This window comes from Dermacentor andersoni, chromosome 1 (assembly GCF_023375885.2).
Source record: "Dermacentor andersoni chromosome 1, qqDerAnde1_hic_scaffold, whole genome shotgun sequence".
In the NCBI taxonomy this organism is placed as follows: Eukaryota; Metazoa; Arthropoda; class Arachnida; order Ixodida; family Ixodidae; genus Dermacentor; species Dermacentor andersoni.
The window spans coordinates 323,912,849-323,929,735 of NC_092814.1; the positions used below are offsets into that span (position 1 = coordinate 323,912,849).

General features: G+C 50.7%; 1 protein-coding gene across 1 annotated transcript; it reads left to right on the forward strand.

The window, feature by feature from the left end:
• Window positions 1-2,669: 2,669 nt before the first annotated feature.
• On the forward strand, window positions 2,670-3,560 carry LOC140219255 (uncharacterized). The gene has a single exon (XM_072289057.1). It carries the CDS (start codon window positions 2,859-2,861, stop codon window positions 3,558-3,560), a length of 702 nt encoding a protein of 233 aa, XP_072145158.1. The 5' UTR covers window positions 2,670-2,858.
• The last annotated feature ends 13,327 nt before the right edge of the window (window positions 3,561-16,887 follow it).

Consider the following 16,887-nt stretch of genomic DNA (forward strand, 5'->3'; position numbering starts at 1 on the left):
GTAAGAACTACTATTATGGAAACGGAAACTCCAGCTTCTTCCGCTTTCCATCGGCAAAAATGTATCCGAAGAAAAGGGCTCTGTGGATATCTGCTGTGAGGCGTGCAAACCCTGACGGCTCATTGTGGCAGCCAACAAAGCATGCTCGAATATGCGGGGCGCACTTCATCAGCGGTAAGCTTTCTTTTAAAAAAAACTCCTTGTGGCCATCGTGTCGTAATCTCCCTCTGTCAAACGTAGGCCGGCCGTCGAAACTCGTCAATCATCCGGACTATGTACCGACAGCGTTCACGTACAGCGAGACTCCGGGCGAGGCTGCTGTACGGCGGCACAACCGCTGCGTGAAAAGGCAAAGTGACTGCAAACGTAAGTAGACCAACGTGCTGTGAAGAAAGCTTGTATTTCTGCCCTCTGGGTCACTATGTTACGTCACTATGGATAGGGACTGCGAAAGGCGCGTGTGGGTGTACGATCACCTCAGCGTATTTTTTCGAGTTCGCTCAGCTCTGAATCGTTTGGGGGCCGTCACTAGTTTGGCTGCCTTGTTACCGTAGGCGCTTGCATAAGGTACAACACGTCGTCGTGCTAACGTGAAGTGGGTTCGTTGTCACGTCGGCTAGCTTGTTATCGGCCGCTCATATTGTGTGTTTCAACGTATGTACCCTTGCTGGCCGTGTTTCGTACGTTTCCTTGGTATGCACACTGACAGGACGGCGCGAGCCGAACTACTCCGCCCCCTTCGTCCCTCTACCTTTCCGCCTTCCTTGTTTTTTTCTTGTTTTTTTTTGTGCACGCGATTTTGCGCAGTGCGCTGCTCTGAGTTGCACCCAGCTACACTGCTATAATTTTCCAATGTAAATACAGCACACCAGTTATTTTATGAGACGGACGCACTAAATCACGCGGTCAACTGTATTTGTTTGTAACACAAAGATGACATTACTTTGCTGTGCAACAGTGCAGTCCATTAGCATTTCCGTTTCTGAAAAGTTAACATCACCTGAAACTTAAAGGCAGCAAAAATGTGTTATTGTAATAGAGTATGTAATCTGAGTATAACGAACGTTCTGGCATTAATGTAACCATTTCTCAAAGTATCTAAAGATTGTTGCTTGGCTGTATGTAACCTATCATGTGTATAACCTTGCAGGAGCTGCCAACACAGGTTCCGGTCTCAAGAAACAGAGCTCCAGTTTTGAATCCCCGGACACTCAGCGTACTGCAGTCACTAAAGAGCAGCATGGTATACTTCCTATTTAACACATAAGTTTAGTTCATTCAACGACTTGCAACCTTACGTAAATGATTTATTGGAATCGTGCTTCACTGGAATAACCCTTGTGGGAGAGACACGTGCAATGGAAGAATGGCATGACCACTGCCATTTTAGCCCATTCATTCATTAAATGTGCACATTAATAAAATAATGCAAAGGCTCTTTCCAGTCAACTATTTTCAGTTGTGTCACGTGTCGTAGGGTCAGGAGCCTAAATATGCCCAATCTCTCATGCCAATCGTACTTGAAAGGAAATAACCAGTTTACCACTATCATATTTGTGATATCGTACTCAGCAACAGTACAGAGGTTGTCTTTTTTTCCCAAGTTTATGCAGGAATGGCGTGTTCACAACATGGCAGTAAAGCTGTAGATGAGTTACTGCAACTTCAACCAGCAATCACTGGTGAGTTAGGAACTTTCCTATAGTGGCACATAAAGTCTATTGTCGTGCTCTTAAACTTTTTAGTATAATGAAAACACAAGGGACAGAAGATTATCTTAAAATGTGTCGCTAAGGCGCAACACCTGTGCGAAGTTACGTAAACAGTTTTTGAGATCACATTTAAAAAAAGAAGTTACACAAGAAACAGTTCACAAGCTTAAGAGCTGGTTAGATGCTGTTAATTTGTCGTCAAGGTGAACATGCCATCAGACTGTTATTGCAACTAAGTGCCTGAATCTGATTTTAGATTACCCCGACACAACTATGCATGATTTGGATTGTAGCACTGCCGACGTAAGATCTGCTTCTCAAGCATCAGAAAATGGTAAGTTGGAGCTAATTCTGTAAGACTGTTTTCGCACTCCATTTTTTGCTGATCAGGGCTCCACATTCAAAGCAAAAAACGGCGGATATATAAAACAGGCCAAATTAATTTAAATGATATGTGACAAAAGACAAATTCGTTATTTTCGCAGAGGCAGAAATAGTTCCATCACCAATGAAAAGTAGGGCACTGCTCATGACCTAGTAGCCCTGCAACATAAAGTCATGTTGTGCAGTTGTACTGCTGGCTATGAACACTCATACACAACAGAGATTCATTGCGATGTCTTTCTGGTCATTGCACTCATTATTTCTGCAGTGTAGTGGTCTTAATTGTACAACTCCTGCAATTTTACGAAAGTGCACATTGCAGTTTTGTAAACTTCATGTCATTCATATCGAAATTCTTTAGAAGACGATACTGCATTAGAATGCTCAAACCACATACCTTTGTCAAGCTTGTACTGCATCCCCGTCCATCTCATTTCCCATTCCAAGGACTTAAAAGGTCGAGATAACTTCAAGCAAAGATGTCTTCCATACTGTATGTGTATGGCAAGCAGGTTAACCTCATCCTTATGCAATGCAATGTGTATACACACTAAATAGCTGTGCAGTCTGCCTTCCTGTGCCCATCATGCAGGTTCTGAGCCAGGCTCCAGCCAAGTGTGTTTGAAACACGACGACGAAAGTGAAGCAACTGCGCAAAAAGAAGTCGCACTCCTGTACAAGACCATTTCCCTACTGGAGAGGCGGAACATCAAGCTAGAAGAGTGTCTGGATGAGGCCTTGTCACGACTGCTGACGCCAAGCATGCTTGAGAAATCTGCAAAAGACTGTCTGTATTACACCGGTCTTCCTAATTACAGTGTTTTCAAGAGCCTGTTCAATTATCTTAAACCTCGTGCCAGTAAGATGTCGTACTGGGGCTGGGAAAAGAGAACGCGAAGCGATACCCGTGGCCGCCCAAAGGAGACTGACCTAGCTGCTGAATTTTTTAAGGTTCTTGTGCGGCTGAAAACTGGCATGGCTGGAAGAGAACCAGCACACAATTTTCTGATGTCACCAAACCAGGTTAGCCGCATATTTGCAACATGGATTAACTTCCTTGTGCTGGAACTTGAACAGCTCACGAAGTTTCCAACACGAGAGGCTATTGCCCAGCACCTTCCAAAATCATTCAAAGGGTTTGAGAATACTAGGCTGGTCTTGGATGCCACAGAAGTTCGAATACAACGTCCCTCTTCTCTTCATGCCCAGCGGCAAACATTTTCAACGTACAAGCCCTATAATACCTATCAAGTACTAATAGGGTGCACACCTGATGGCTATATTTCCTATGCTTCACGACTGTGGGGAGGATCAGTGTCGGACAAGGCAATTCTGCAGAGCTCTGGGCTTGATAGATTACAACCTGGGCATGATATAATGGTCGACAAAGGTTTTATATTCTCTTATTTACCCCAGGGAATAACTATATACAGGCTGTTACGTTTCGCCTACAACGCGCGGTAATGCCGGCGCGGATGCAACGGACGCCGGGGCTTTGTTCAATGCGGCGGACATTTTGGCCCGTTCGACGCCGCCGCAACGCCTACCCGCCAAGCGTGTCCAGGCGTGTTTCAGTGCCACGTGTCTTCGTGTGTGCGTGTGTGTGTGTGTGCCCTCGCTTGTCAAAGCGCGGCAGCCGGGGAGCGGAGTTCCCCGAATGAGGAGCCTGGAGGTCTCTCGGCTCAACCGTGCGCGCCGTCGTGTGGGCGGGTTGGCGATGCGTCACTGCACTCGGTTCAGCAGGTCTCTCGGCTCGACCGTGCGCGCCGTCGTGGGCTCATGCTCCGCCGTCCCGTGACCTTCATCCCGTGACCTTCATCCCGTGACCTTCCCTTTTGGACCGCGACGCCGAGAGTATAAGAGCCGCTGCCCCCGGACGCCAGGAGAGAGCCTCCGATTTGTACTGTTGAGTTACGTGCTCTCCCGTCTCTCCACTTCGGTCGACCAGACCGGCCGCTCTTTTGCTATGTTAGAATAAACAAGTTGTTCTGTTACCAGTCTTCTCTTGCTTTGCCGGGACCTTCGGATGCTTCCAGTGCCCCAGGCCGCCAGGCCAACGCTACCCTTGGGGCTTGCGACCCATTGGCAATAACGGGCGTCAGCACCGAGACCCCAACAACTCGTGCCAGCGGTGCGATTACAACATCTGGTTGCTAGCGGTGAGATCGCGACAACGGAGGCCAGCAGCGAAGAGATGCGGTTGACTGTATGCTGAGCAGCACAACGACCATCCGGGAGCAGCGCAACGAGCCCTGTGTGATGACTGGTTGCCTGCAGCGGAACGACTGCGCTGAAGTCTTGGCTGCAAGGTTTGGTGAGTGCGGGACTTTCTTCTTCTGAGTTTTGCCAGGCTTTTGTTAGTGTTAGAAACAGAGCTGGTAATTGTGGTTGTCGTTGCTACCGGGTTAGTTTGCGGCAAGACAATAGTCGGCAGTAGAGAAAGCAGCATTCAGAGCAGCCATGGATTTGAAGTCGTTGCGCAAACCGAAATTGCTGGAGCTTGCAAGAGAGTTGGGTCTGGATGTCTCAGACAAACTCAGAAAACCAAAACTGCTAAGGGCTATTCTTGAGTTAAAAGCTGAGGATGACGAGCTGTCGGAATGCCTTGAGACCATTGAGGAGAGGGAGACGGCAAAAAGACAGGAGCGTGAAATTAAAGAACAGAAAGAGAAAGATGAGCGTGAACGAAAAGAACAGAAAGAAAAAGAAGAGCGCGAACACGCTTTGGAAATGAAGCGTCTCGAGTTAGAGATGGAACGCGCTCGTAATGGAAGTCAGGCACACGGTGCAGGAGAACGAGTATTGTTCAAAATGACTGACCTGATGCGGCCGTTTAAGCTTGGAGAGGACATTGGTTTGTTCCTGGTTAACTTTGAGCGAACGTGCGAGAAGCAGGGGTTCTCTCGGGAAACGTGGCCACAGCGCTTGCTCACTTTGCTACCCGGCGAGGCGGCCGACGTAGTCGCTCGCTTGGAGAGAGAGGAGGCAGAGGATTTCGACAAAGTGAAATCGAGTCTGCTAAAAAAGTACCGGCTGTCAGCGGAGGCGTTCCGTCGGAAGTTTCGGGAAAATGAGAAAGGCAAAAGTGAGTCATATACAGAGTTTGCGTACAGGCTTATGTCAAACATGCAGGAGTGGCTCAAAGAAGAGAAAGCGTTTGGTGACCACGAGAAAGTTCTGCAGTGTTTCGGGCTAGAACAGTTTTATAGTCGGTTACCTGAGAACGTGCGGTACTGGGTCTTGGATAGGCCAGACGTTAGTACGGTGGCTAGAGCCGCTGAGTTAGCCGAGGAGTTTGTGACGCGTCGGGCTCGCGGAGCTAAGGACGGTCAAAAGGGTGAATTTGGCTCCAAGTTTGAGAGGCCGAAGTTCACACCCATGAGAGCAAAGGGGGATACACGTAGTGCGGATGCGAGTGAAAGCAGTCCGACCGAACGTAAGGAGACGGCGGCAACCGAAGCCGAACGCAGAAAGCGGTTCGAGACGAGGCAAGCGCGCGTTTGTTATACGTGCCAGAAGCCGGGTCACTTTTCGGCGCAGTGTCCAGAAACAAAAACACAAGTCGTGTTTTTGTCTATATGCAGCACTGACGAGAACATGAAGCTTCTCGAGCCTTACATGCGAGACCTCCTCGTGAACGGGAAAGAGTGCCGAGTGCTTCGCGATTCCGCAGCTACAATGGATGTAGTTCACCCCTCTTACGTAGAACCCGATATGTTCACGGGCGAGTGCGCATGGATCAAGCAAGCAGTGGAAGCTCATAGCGTGTGTCTGCCGGTAGCAAAAGTGCTTATTGAAGGACCTTTCGGAGCACTTGAGACGGAGGCCGCAGTGTCATCTATGCTGCCCCCCCAGTACCCGTACCTATTTTCGAACAGGTCCGATCACCTCCTGCGCGAGAAGGGGCTTTTGTTTGGTGAGGCTAGCGTTCAGGCCTTAACCAGATCGAAGGTTCGGGAGCTCGCTGCAAAGGCGGTAGTTGCGGGGCCGACGTTGTTGAACGATGAGAAAGGGTCAGAGGCGCAGCAAGCTGGTATTCAGAGCACGCCCGAACTGAATAAAATTGAGCCTGTAGCGTTAAAGGCAGCAGATACTGGAGAGGAAATTCCCGACACGGGAAAGTTAGAAGAGCTGTCTCCAGATTTGCTCATCGCGCCTACGTCAGACGGACTTAACAGGTTGCTAAAAGTCAGCCGGTCGGCTTTGATAGCCGAGCAAAAGAAGGATGGCAGCCTAGAAAACATACGCTGCATTATCAAGGAAGGTATCGCCAAAAAAAATGCTCGCTTTGTGGAAAGAGGTGGGGTCCTGTACCGGAAGTATCTAGACCGCAGGGGAGTGGAGTTCGATCAGCTGATCGTGCCTCAATGCTATCGTCAGGATCTGTTGCGCTTGTCGCATGGGGGTTCGTGGTCCGGACACCTAGGAGTTAAGAAAACTAAGGACCGTCTCTTGCAGGAGTACTATTGGCCAGGGTGTTTTCGGGACGCAGACCACTTTGTGAAGACATGCGACACCTGTCAGCGGGTGGGCAAGCCAGGGGACAAATCGAGGGCGCCGTTGAAGTTGGTACCTATCATTACGGAGCCTTTTAGACGGCTCGTTATTGATACAGTGGGACCTCTGCCGGTAACAGCCACGGGGTACCGACACATTTTGACTGTGATCTGCCCAGCGACAAAGTTCCCTGAAGCAGTGCCGCTTAAAGAACTCAGCTCAGTTGAGATAGTCAATGCACTACTGTCCATATTTGCGCGAGTTGGTTTTCCTGCAGAAATCCAGTCAGATCAGGGCACAGTGTTTACTAGCGCTTTGACGACAGCCTTTCTCGAAAGGTGCGGGGTAAGGCTGTTACACAGCTCAGTGCACCACCCCCAGTCGAATTCCGTTGAGAAGCTCCACTCCGTCATGAAGCGCGTGTTGAGAGCATTGTGTTTTGAACATCAAACTGACTGGGAGCTGTGTCTGCCTGGAGTGATGTTTGCTTTAAGAACCGCGCCGCATGCGGCTACGGGGTTCTCGCCAGCTGAGCTGGTGTACGGTCGCTCGCTGCGATCTCCGCTTCGCATGCTTCGAGAATCATGGGAAGGCAGGGGCGACGACCCAGTCGTGGTAGAGTACGTGCTTAAGCTCCTCGAACGCTTAAGAAGGGCACAGGAGTTGTCAGGTGAAGCAATGGCAGAGGCCCAGCAGAGGGCCAAGGTTTATTATGATCGGACAGCCAGGGCCCGTCGTTTTGAGGTGGGCGATGAGGTCATGATATTGCGCACATCGCTAAAGAACAAACTCTACGTGCAGTGGGAGGGCCCAGCACGGATTGTTCAAAAACTGTCGGACGTTAACTACGTGGTGAGTCTGCCAAGAAAGCGGAAAGCACAGCAAGTTTACCACTGTAATCTGCTCAAACCCTATAAGCAACGGGAAGCAGTGGTGTGCATGATGGTAAACGTGCCCGAAGAGCTTCCGGGACTAGGCTCAGTGACAAACAGGAAAGACACCGATCAAGTCATTAGTGACTTAATAAGTAAAGCATCGCTGTCGCCTGAGCAGAAAACCGAACTACACCAGCTCTTACAAGAGTTTCAAGGTCTGTTCTCTGAGAGGCCTGGTAGGACTTCTGTCCTTACTCATGACATAGAACTTACCTCCCCAGAGCCAGTACGATCCAAGGCGTACCGGGTGTCACCCCGCCAGAGCGATATTATGGAGGCTGAGGTAAAGAAAATGCTACAGCTCGGTGTTATTGAAGCGGGTGAGAGTGATTATACCTCCCCTTTGATTTTAGTTGAGGTACCGGGCAAGGAACCTCGTCCTTGCGTCGACTACCGCAGGCTTAATTCCATCACTAAGGATCAAATTTATCCGATCCCTAGCATCGAGGAGCGCCTTGAGAGAGTGAGTAGCGCTCAGTTTATTTCCACCCTAGATCTTGTCAGGGGTTATTGGCAGGTTCCACTTACAGAAGAGGCTAGTAGGTATGCGGCATTCATTTCACCAATGGGGACATTCCGTCCTAAAGTTTTGAGTTTTGGTTTGAAGAACGCGCCATACTGCTTTTCAAGCCTCATGGATAAAGTGTTGCGGGGACAGCAAGAATTCGCTTTACCGTATCTAGACGACGTAGCGATATTCTCCGCATCCTGGCCTGAGCATATGGCGCACTTGCGGGCAGTGCTAACCCGCCTGCGCGATGCGGGCTTGACAGTCAAGGCTCCCAAGTGCCAGTTAGCACAGGCCGAGGTTGTCTACCTCGGACACGTGATTGGTCGGGGTCGTCGCCGCCCCTCTGAAATAAAGGTGGCCGCTGTGCGAGACTTCCCGCAACCGCGCACGAAGACCGATATTCGGTCGTTCTTAGGTGTCGCCGGCTACTATCAGAGGTACATCCCCAGGTACTCTGATATCGCGGCTCCCTTGACGGATGCTCTAAGAAAGACAGAGCCGCAAACAGTCGTCTGGGATGAGACAAAGGAAAGAGCTTTTAGCGCCCTAAAGAGCGCCCTAACAAGCCAGCCTGTGCTACGATCGCCCGACTACACCAAAGGGTTCGTTGTTCAGTGTGATGCTAGTGAGCGAGGCATGGGCGTTGTACTGTGCCAACGGGAAAATGGAGAAGTAGAACACCCCGTCCTGTATGCTAGTCGTAAGCTGACCAGTCGTGAGCAGGCGTATAGCGCCACCGAGAAAGAGTGTGCGTGTATCGTGTGGGCCGTTCAGAAATTGTCATGTTACCTAGCCGGCTCGAGGTTTATCATTGAAACGGATCACTGCCCTCTCCAATGGCTGCAGACCATCTCTCCCAAAAATGGCCGCCTCCTGCGCTGGAGCCTCGCTTTGCAACAATATTCCTTTGAGGTGCGTTACAAAAAGGGGAGTCTCAACGGTAACGCCGATGGCTTAAGTCGAAGCCCCTAACGTGGGAATCAGCCTCAAAATTGCTTGTTACTGATGTTTTTCTTCCTGAGGCAGGATTTTTAACTTATTGCTTTTGTGTAGTGTTTCAAAGTGATGATGTGCTTTCTAGTGCAATTTTCCGATTTGTGGACGCGTTCTGAGTGCTGCTAAACTACTGTAAGGAACTAGGCAGCAGTATAAAAAGGGAAAGAGCCTGGCAGGGCTTAGTGAGGGTTGTGCCGTGCTTGCTGACTGAGCGGTTGACTTTCAGGCGTGGTTCTAACGCTTGCCGGAAACGAGAACAAAAATGTCAACTCTCCCGAAGTCACTTTGCAGTGTCCTGTGTGCACCTGAACGTGAGAACGAGGCCTTCTCTGTGCACTGCGCTCAAGAAACGCCAAAGGACGCCCGACTTCGGTTATGAGCATCATCGAGCGACATCCCTCCGGACAGCGGATGCAGTCCCCTGACCATCGGGATCTCCTTCCCCCGGCGGGGCGGTCTGTTACGTTTCGCCTACAACGCGCGGTAATGCCGGCGCGGATGCAACGGACGCCGGGGCTTTGTTCAATGCGGCGGACATTTTGGCCCGTTCGACGCCGCCGCAACGCCTACCCGCCAAGCGTGTCCAGGCGTGTTTCAGTGCCACGTGTCTTCGTGTGTGCGTGTGTGTGTGTGTGCCCTCGCTTGTCAAAGCGCGGCAGCCGGGGAGCGGAGTTCCCCGAATGAGGAGCCTGGAGGTCTCTCGGCTCAACCGTGCGCGCCGTCGTGTGGGCGGGTTGGCGATGCGTCACTGCACTCGGTTCAGCAGGTCTCTCGGCTCGACCGTGCGCGCCGTCGTGGGCTCATGCTCCGCCGTCCCGTGACCTTCATCCCGTGACCTTCATCCCGTGACCTTCATCCCGTGACCTTCATCCCGTGACCTTCCCTTTTGGACCGCGACGCCGAGAGTATAAGAGCCGCTGCCCCCGGACGCCAGGAGAGAGCCTCCGATTTGTACTGTTGAGTTACGTGCTCTCCCGTCTCTCCACTTCGGTCGACCAGACCGGCCGCTCTTTTGCTATGTTAGAATAAACAAGTTGTTCTGTTACCAGTCTTCTCTTGCTTTGCCGGGACCTTCGGATGCTTCCAGTGCCCCAGGCCGCCAGGCCAACGCTACCCTTGGGGCTTGCGACCCATTGGCAATAACGGGCGTCAGCACCGAGACCCCAACAACTCGTGCCAGCGGTGCGATTACAACAAGGCCACCATTTCGTGAGTCATACCAGGCACAGATGTCGCCTCAAGCAGTGGAAAAAACTCTTCGCATTGCATGTGCAAGGGTGCATGTTGAGCGGGCTATTGGACGCATCAAAAGCTTTCATATTCTTGATGGGGCATTTCCAATTTCTATGACTGACATAGCAGAACAAGTTTTCGGAGTGTGTTGCTTCTTAAGCAACTTTAAGGCGGCACTAATAAAAAGTGTAAACTAAATTTTGTAAACATAACTGGAAAAAAAGTAGAATGTTGTAGCTGCTCCATAGGTAGTCGGCTTTTTATAGAATTTGTTTGTCCTGTTATAGTTAATCCTGACAAGTTTTCTGCATTTAGCACAATAAAAACTTCTAGCATTTTTCTTCACTCTTTAAGTCACTTGATATTTGTACACTTTTATTAGGAATGCAGCACTGACCACCAGCAGGTTCTGCCAGACCTCTTTTGGAGACAACTTTAGTTTCCTCACTTTCATTCGTAACATGTCTTGAGGTTTGCACACATAAAATCCTTTCTTCAGCATCTTGTGTATCATACTGGCCTGAAGTGTGCAGCTTCCCCAGTAGCTTTACACACCCTATGAGGAGCTCTCGCACAAGTGCATGATTCATAAAATGGAGTAGTTCTTACATATATTGCATCCCTCTCCTCTTGACAATGGGGCTTCATTGATGCCATGTGTGCATTAAACGATTCCAATGCGCTGATGCCACATAGGTTTTCATTGTCTTGAATCAAGACCTCGGATGGTGGTTCTTGAACTCCTTGTGGTTTCTCACCTGCTGGTTTCATGTACCGCAGTACTTGAAGTGCTGGGTAGCAGGCCAACAGGTTCTCCTTTAATGATATGATGTCATCTTCATGATGTGGCGGTAAAGCAGAACTGCATGGCTTGAACTTCATTTGATGGAGTGCTCTGTTTATTCGAGGATTCTGAAACACGATCTCCTTCAGCGGCACCTTTGGCACTGGCCTCTTTGCTGCATTAAAGAAAACAACAAACAGTTTGTTTTCTCATGTTCTACTGATGCACACAAACAAATACGAAGCCACTGTTGCTTTTCGTTGCTTCAAGACACTGAACTTAAGCATATTTGCAGTGCAAAACAAAGAGGAACACGTCTAATACGTACAAAATGTTCATATTCGCGAGCCAGAAAGTTCAACATGTCTTATTAGTTTTGTCGTTTCTGCTGCTTCAGAAATAAACTGCTCATGTGAACATGTCCTTGGTTTTATGGTTTCACTGATGCATGTATTGGTTTGCAATGCACAAGCTCGATACATTTGGATTATGACGAGAGCGCTTTAGCATGCAACTACTTGCACTACATGATAAAGACTGTCATACCTTCCGGCGGTATGATCCATTAGCATGGCAAGTCCGTGCATGAAGGCTGTTTGTTGTTTTCAATAGTCGCCAGGTCAGCAAAGCTCAGAAGCAGCCCTGCGATGTGCTGGCATGTCTCGCTGCGCCTATAAGACAATGCCGCAGGTTATTCACACAAAATATCACACCTGCCTCGGAACATTTACTCCGTCGAGCCTCTCTGACCTTAAGGAGTACAAAACGCTTGTTTTGCTTTATTCGGCACACCGACGCGATATAGAACAAACGCGAGCCAAGCACAACGCAAACTTTTAACTTGATCAACTTCGCCTCCTAAGGAAGCACTCGCACCACACGGATTAAGCCAACCTAGGCGCTGAACATGTCCTTATTACCAACGAGGAAACGGCGTGCGCTGTTACCGCCATCGAGATGGCTCACCCTCAAGCGTCTCAATCTAATGAAAGCGTAGTACGCGCAAAGTACAGTGCGGCCAGGGTTCAACGCATTATATATATATATATATATATATATATAATGCGCGAGGGTGCTGGCACAAAAATACGGCGGCGGTTATCGCTTGGCTCTTGAATGGGTGAAACATTCGACATACAGCTTTCGTAAATTCTACAAGATAACGTTACTACATTACAAAAAACGTACATAGAAGAGGGGAGCACGTTGCCGTCTGCCGCGTCCGCAGCCTTTCATTACGCTAAGAAAATATTCATCGTACAAAGAAGTTATCTTACCCGGCGATGCACTGGCAATAAGCTCCGATGATTTCGCCCGCAGCTTTCGTATACCACGCCGACAGCACGGAATACGCTGACCGTCTTCATGGACGGCTTGCACGTCGCTCGCACCAGTCCAACTTCCGGACCAGCTGTGGTGAAATTTATCATATGGTTTGCCACATAGTCTTCGTCATGTGGCGCCCAGCATCTAGGCGCCGGACGAACGGTCGAAGTGTTCCAGGACAGATACTGTCAAACGCCGTCGTTCGTTACGGAGCACATCGAGAGGCCCCATGTCCATCACGTGTGCGCAAAAAGGAGGGGCATATTGTCTTCTTCAACCATTACCCACGCACTGATTGAAGCAAATTCAATAAAACACCGAAACAACGCACCATGTAGATCGTACCGATACGCGGTGTACGGACTGCACGCTAGCGCAGGCCTTGTTTTCCAACCAAACGGCGTGGCGCGAGGTTCCTCGTTTTCCCTGCAGGCGGCGCTCACAATTTTCGAATCGGTCAATTCAAGCGTTGCGCACTGCTTCAGGAAGCACGATACACACCGCGGGATTCATATATACCCGATAATTTATTAATAGCATTATTATACCGAGTGGTTTCGCTTTCTGGTCTCCGGGTGGTGCTATGACGTCATAGGAGAGGAAACGCAACACGGCTTGGTCACGTGGGTCACAAAAATAGTGACGTAAAACTATGTTGCGTCGTCTGCTCGCGGATACGCGTGCTCTGCCAGCAGAGGTGAACAACTGGCGATTCGAAGTGCATGTCGCGATTATTATAATTATTGCGAAGGGCGACAACAACGGTAAGAAAATATTGCGGCTTGTGAGAGTCGGTGATTCATTCCCAAGCGACGTAAGCTTTAGCTTTTGAAGTGAACCGTAAAAGGCCTAACGACGATATCGGCGGCGCCGAACGATCAGAGGCGGAGAGGCTGCCGTCGGTGCCAGAGTGACCACTCCTCGGTCGCTGATTGGCCGCTTCGCCGTACGGCTGCCGCACAAATGGGTCCCGGGCCCGTCCTCCCTACGGCAAGGAAATCTCGCCGTTTGCGAGCAAAGCCACCGTCGCACGGGGGCCCGCAAACGGCGTGCGGCGAGTTTCCGTGCCGGTTTGCGGCAAGTTTCCGTGCCGGAGTTTCCATGCACGGCGAGTTTCCGTGCGCATTGAGAAACGCCAAGCGAACGAGAGACCGCTCCGAGCTGCCGAACTATGCGACTGGCAGATGCTACGTCGACTGCTCTCCGCGACAGCGCTGTGCATGCCTCGGTTAGCCAGGGGCCAGGGTTAGCTCGGTTACAGTGGTGTAGAAGCCTGTGGCATAGGGAAAGGATTTTTAGAATGACAGGAAGGCGAGCTAGTTATTTAGGATTCATAATGCAAATTATGGGGCAATTGCGTTCAGACACGGACACAAGAGGAGAGAAGCGGACAACACGAACGCGGCATATCCTGGTCCCTTTCGGAGTCGGCCGGCTAGTGTTATACACTCAACGTGTAAAGGCCCGTCCACATTACAAGCACGGCAATTCGCCGCTCGCAGTTCGCCGTTCGCGGGCCACCGTGCGGCGTTCGTGTTGTCCACTTCTCTCCTCCTGTGTCCGTGTCTACACGTCTTACCCCTTCCTTGCATTAAGAAAGAATTTCTATATGCGTGTAGCTCCGTCTTAGTGGAGGCTATGCTCGGTCGCTCGGCTCAGCAGGCTCCGTAATCGGCATTTCATCGCTACTTATCATACGTCACGTTTTTGTGCTAGTGTGCTATGACGTCAATATTTTCGTTCCTCCGCTGTGACGTCATAACTGCCGCGTTAGCGATGGGTCTCGACCACGAGATGGCGCACTGCTGACGACAAGCCCTTTTGTTTTCACTGCCGTCGAATCGGGCACATTTATCGGCACTGTCGCAGTAGCTGGACTTCCCCGACCCGGTCTGCTCATACTACCTACTCTCGTCCCTATGACGCATGCTCCGATAATGCCGTCACTGATTCTCCTGCGCCGAACCGCCCCTATTCTCGTTCACCTTCGCCCCAACGACGACAATCTCGCTCTCCCCAGCCCCGTCGCTCCTTTTCGCCGACTCCCTTCGGACGCCACTCCCAGCCGGAAAACTAGATGATGCAGCACCTCGAGGTGACGCTGCATTGCTCCCTACGCCGCCAAATCCTCTACTGACGTTGCCCATTCATCTCAACTTTCTTGACGTGCAAGTCGACGGTGTTTCTGTATCTGCTCTTAAAGACACTGGGGCGCATTTGTCGGTAATGAGCGCGGGCCTTCGTAACCGCCTGAAGAAAATAATCACGCCCGCCACGACGCCTGTTGTCCGTGTCGCCGATGGCGGAACAGACCCCGTAATTGATATGTGTACCGCCCGCGTCTCCTTCGCCAATCGCTCCACTATCGCGCTATTCACAGTCATCGCCCACTGTCCCCACGACATCATCCTCGGCTTAGACTTCCTCTCCACACATTCTGCTCTCATCGATTGTTCCGCCAGTACTCTCCGCCTTGACCTGCCTGTTCTGGAACCCGCTGAACCACACCCCAGTCGCCTCAGTTCGGTCGATTTCGTTCGCTTGCCACCTTCGGCACTGACTTACGTTGACTTAGTGTCATCCCCACCAGTGCCCGGCGGTCACTACATTGCGGCTCCTATGCCAGCCGTCCTACTTACACACGGGATCACAGTACCTAGTACCGTTTTATCTATTACGGCGAATTGCGTCTGCCTTCCAGTGGTCAATTTTGGCTTGATGACACAAGTGCTGCCACGCGAGATGTCTCTGGCCCAGCTTTGCTCTATTCGAGGATCCCTCAATAGTATCTATTGCAGTACACGACAATTCAGCGGATCCTCCTGTACCATCTCAGTCGGCAACTTGTACCATCGCCGACTTACAGAAAATGATTGCCCCCCGAGATGCTGTCCGCGCACGCTCGTGAGTTCTACTGCGTTCTGTTTTCCTACCACGATATCTTTTTTTACTTTAACGATCGTCCTTTAGACCAAACTACAGCTGTTAAACATCGCATTAATACCGGCGATGCCCCTCCTATTCATCGCCGCCCGTATCGAGTGTCACCGGCTGAGCGTCAAGTTATTCACGCAGAAGTTCGCAAAATGCTTGCCGAGAACATCATAGAATAGTCATGTAGTCCATGGGCGTCGCATGTTGTACTGGTAAAAAAGAAGGATGGCTCATGGCGGTTTTGCGTGGATTATGGGCACCTTAACAGCGTTACCAAAAAGGACGTGTATCCCCTACCTATAATTGATGACGCCCTTGACTGCCTCCACGGTGCTCGCTACTTCTCCTCTATTGACCTTCGCTGCGGCTACTGGCAGATTGCCGTGGACGATCTCGACCGCGAGAAGACTGCTTTTGTAACACCCGACGGTCTTTGTCAATTCAAAGTGATGCCGTTCGGTCTATGTAACGCTCCTGCCACTTTTGAACGCATGATGGACTCCCTTCTTCATGGTTTCAAATGGTCCACGTGCCTGTGCTACTTGGACGACGTTATAGTATTCTCCCCAGCCGTCGCTACGCACCTCGAGCGCCTCTCGGCAGTCCCGGACGTTTTTCGTCGAGCCGGTCTGCAACTGAACGCATCGAAGTGCGAATTCGGCCGTCACCAGATTACCGTCCATGGGCATCTCGTTGACTCGAACGGAGTGCAACCGGACCCAGGCAAGATCCATGCTGTTATGCACTTCCCTGTTCAGAAGTGTGTCAAGGATGTGCGCAGCTTCATCGGCTTTTGTTCGTACTTCCGCCGTTTCGTGAAAAATTTCGCGGCCATAGCACGACCACTAACCGAGCTTTTGAAAAACGACGCCCCTTTCCAGTGGGGCGATAAAGAGGCCTCTGCATTCTTGCATCTAATCGGCCTTCTCACAACGCCTCCCGTTCTGGCCCATTTCGATCCTTCTGTGCTTACCCAAGTCCGTACTGATGCCAGCGGTCACGGAATTGGTGCAGTACTGGCACAACGCCAGCGCGGCAACGACCGTGTTATCGCTTACGCCAGCAGGCTCCTCTCTCCCTCCGAGCGCAACTATTCCATCACTGAGCGTGAGTGTCTGGCCCTAGTTTGGGCGGTTGCGAAGCTCCGCCCATACTTATATGGCCGACCCTTTTCCGTTGTCACAGACCATCACGCGCTTTGCTGGTTATGCTCACTGAAAGATCCTACAGGAAGACTTGGTCGCTGGGCCTTACGCCTCCTAGAATATTCATATACTGTCACCTACAAATCTGGCCGACTACACAAGGACGCTCACTGCCCGTCTCGCTACCCGGTAGACGAGCCTGACGACGCCGACAGTAGTAGCGCCAACGGCATTTTCTCTGTGTCTGCCTTCGCTAACATCGCCGATTAGCAGTACCGAGACCTATCGCTGCGAGCACTCATCGAGCGTCTGCGCTCTACAGCTGCAGACGCATCCGTTCGCCGATATGTCCTCCAGGGCGGCATTCTGTACCGAAGGAATGTCCTCCTTGACGGATTCGATCTTCGTCTTGTCGTGCCAGAACATCTAC

Coding starts and splice junctions, on each gene's coding strand:
- LOC140219255 (XM_072289057.1), top strand. CDS start 2,859: ATGCTTGAGAAATCTGCAAAAGACTGTCTGTATTACACCGGTCTTCCT.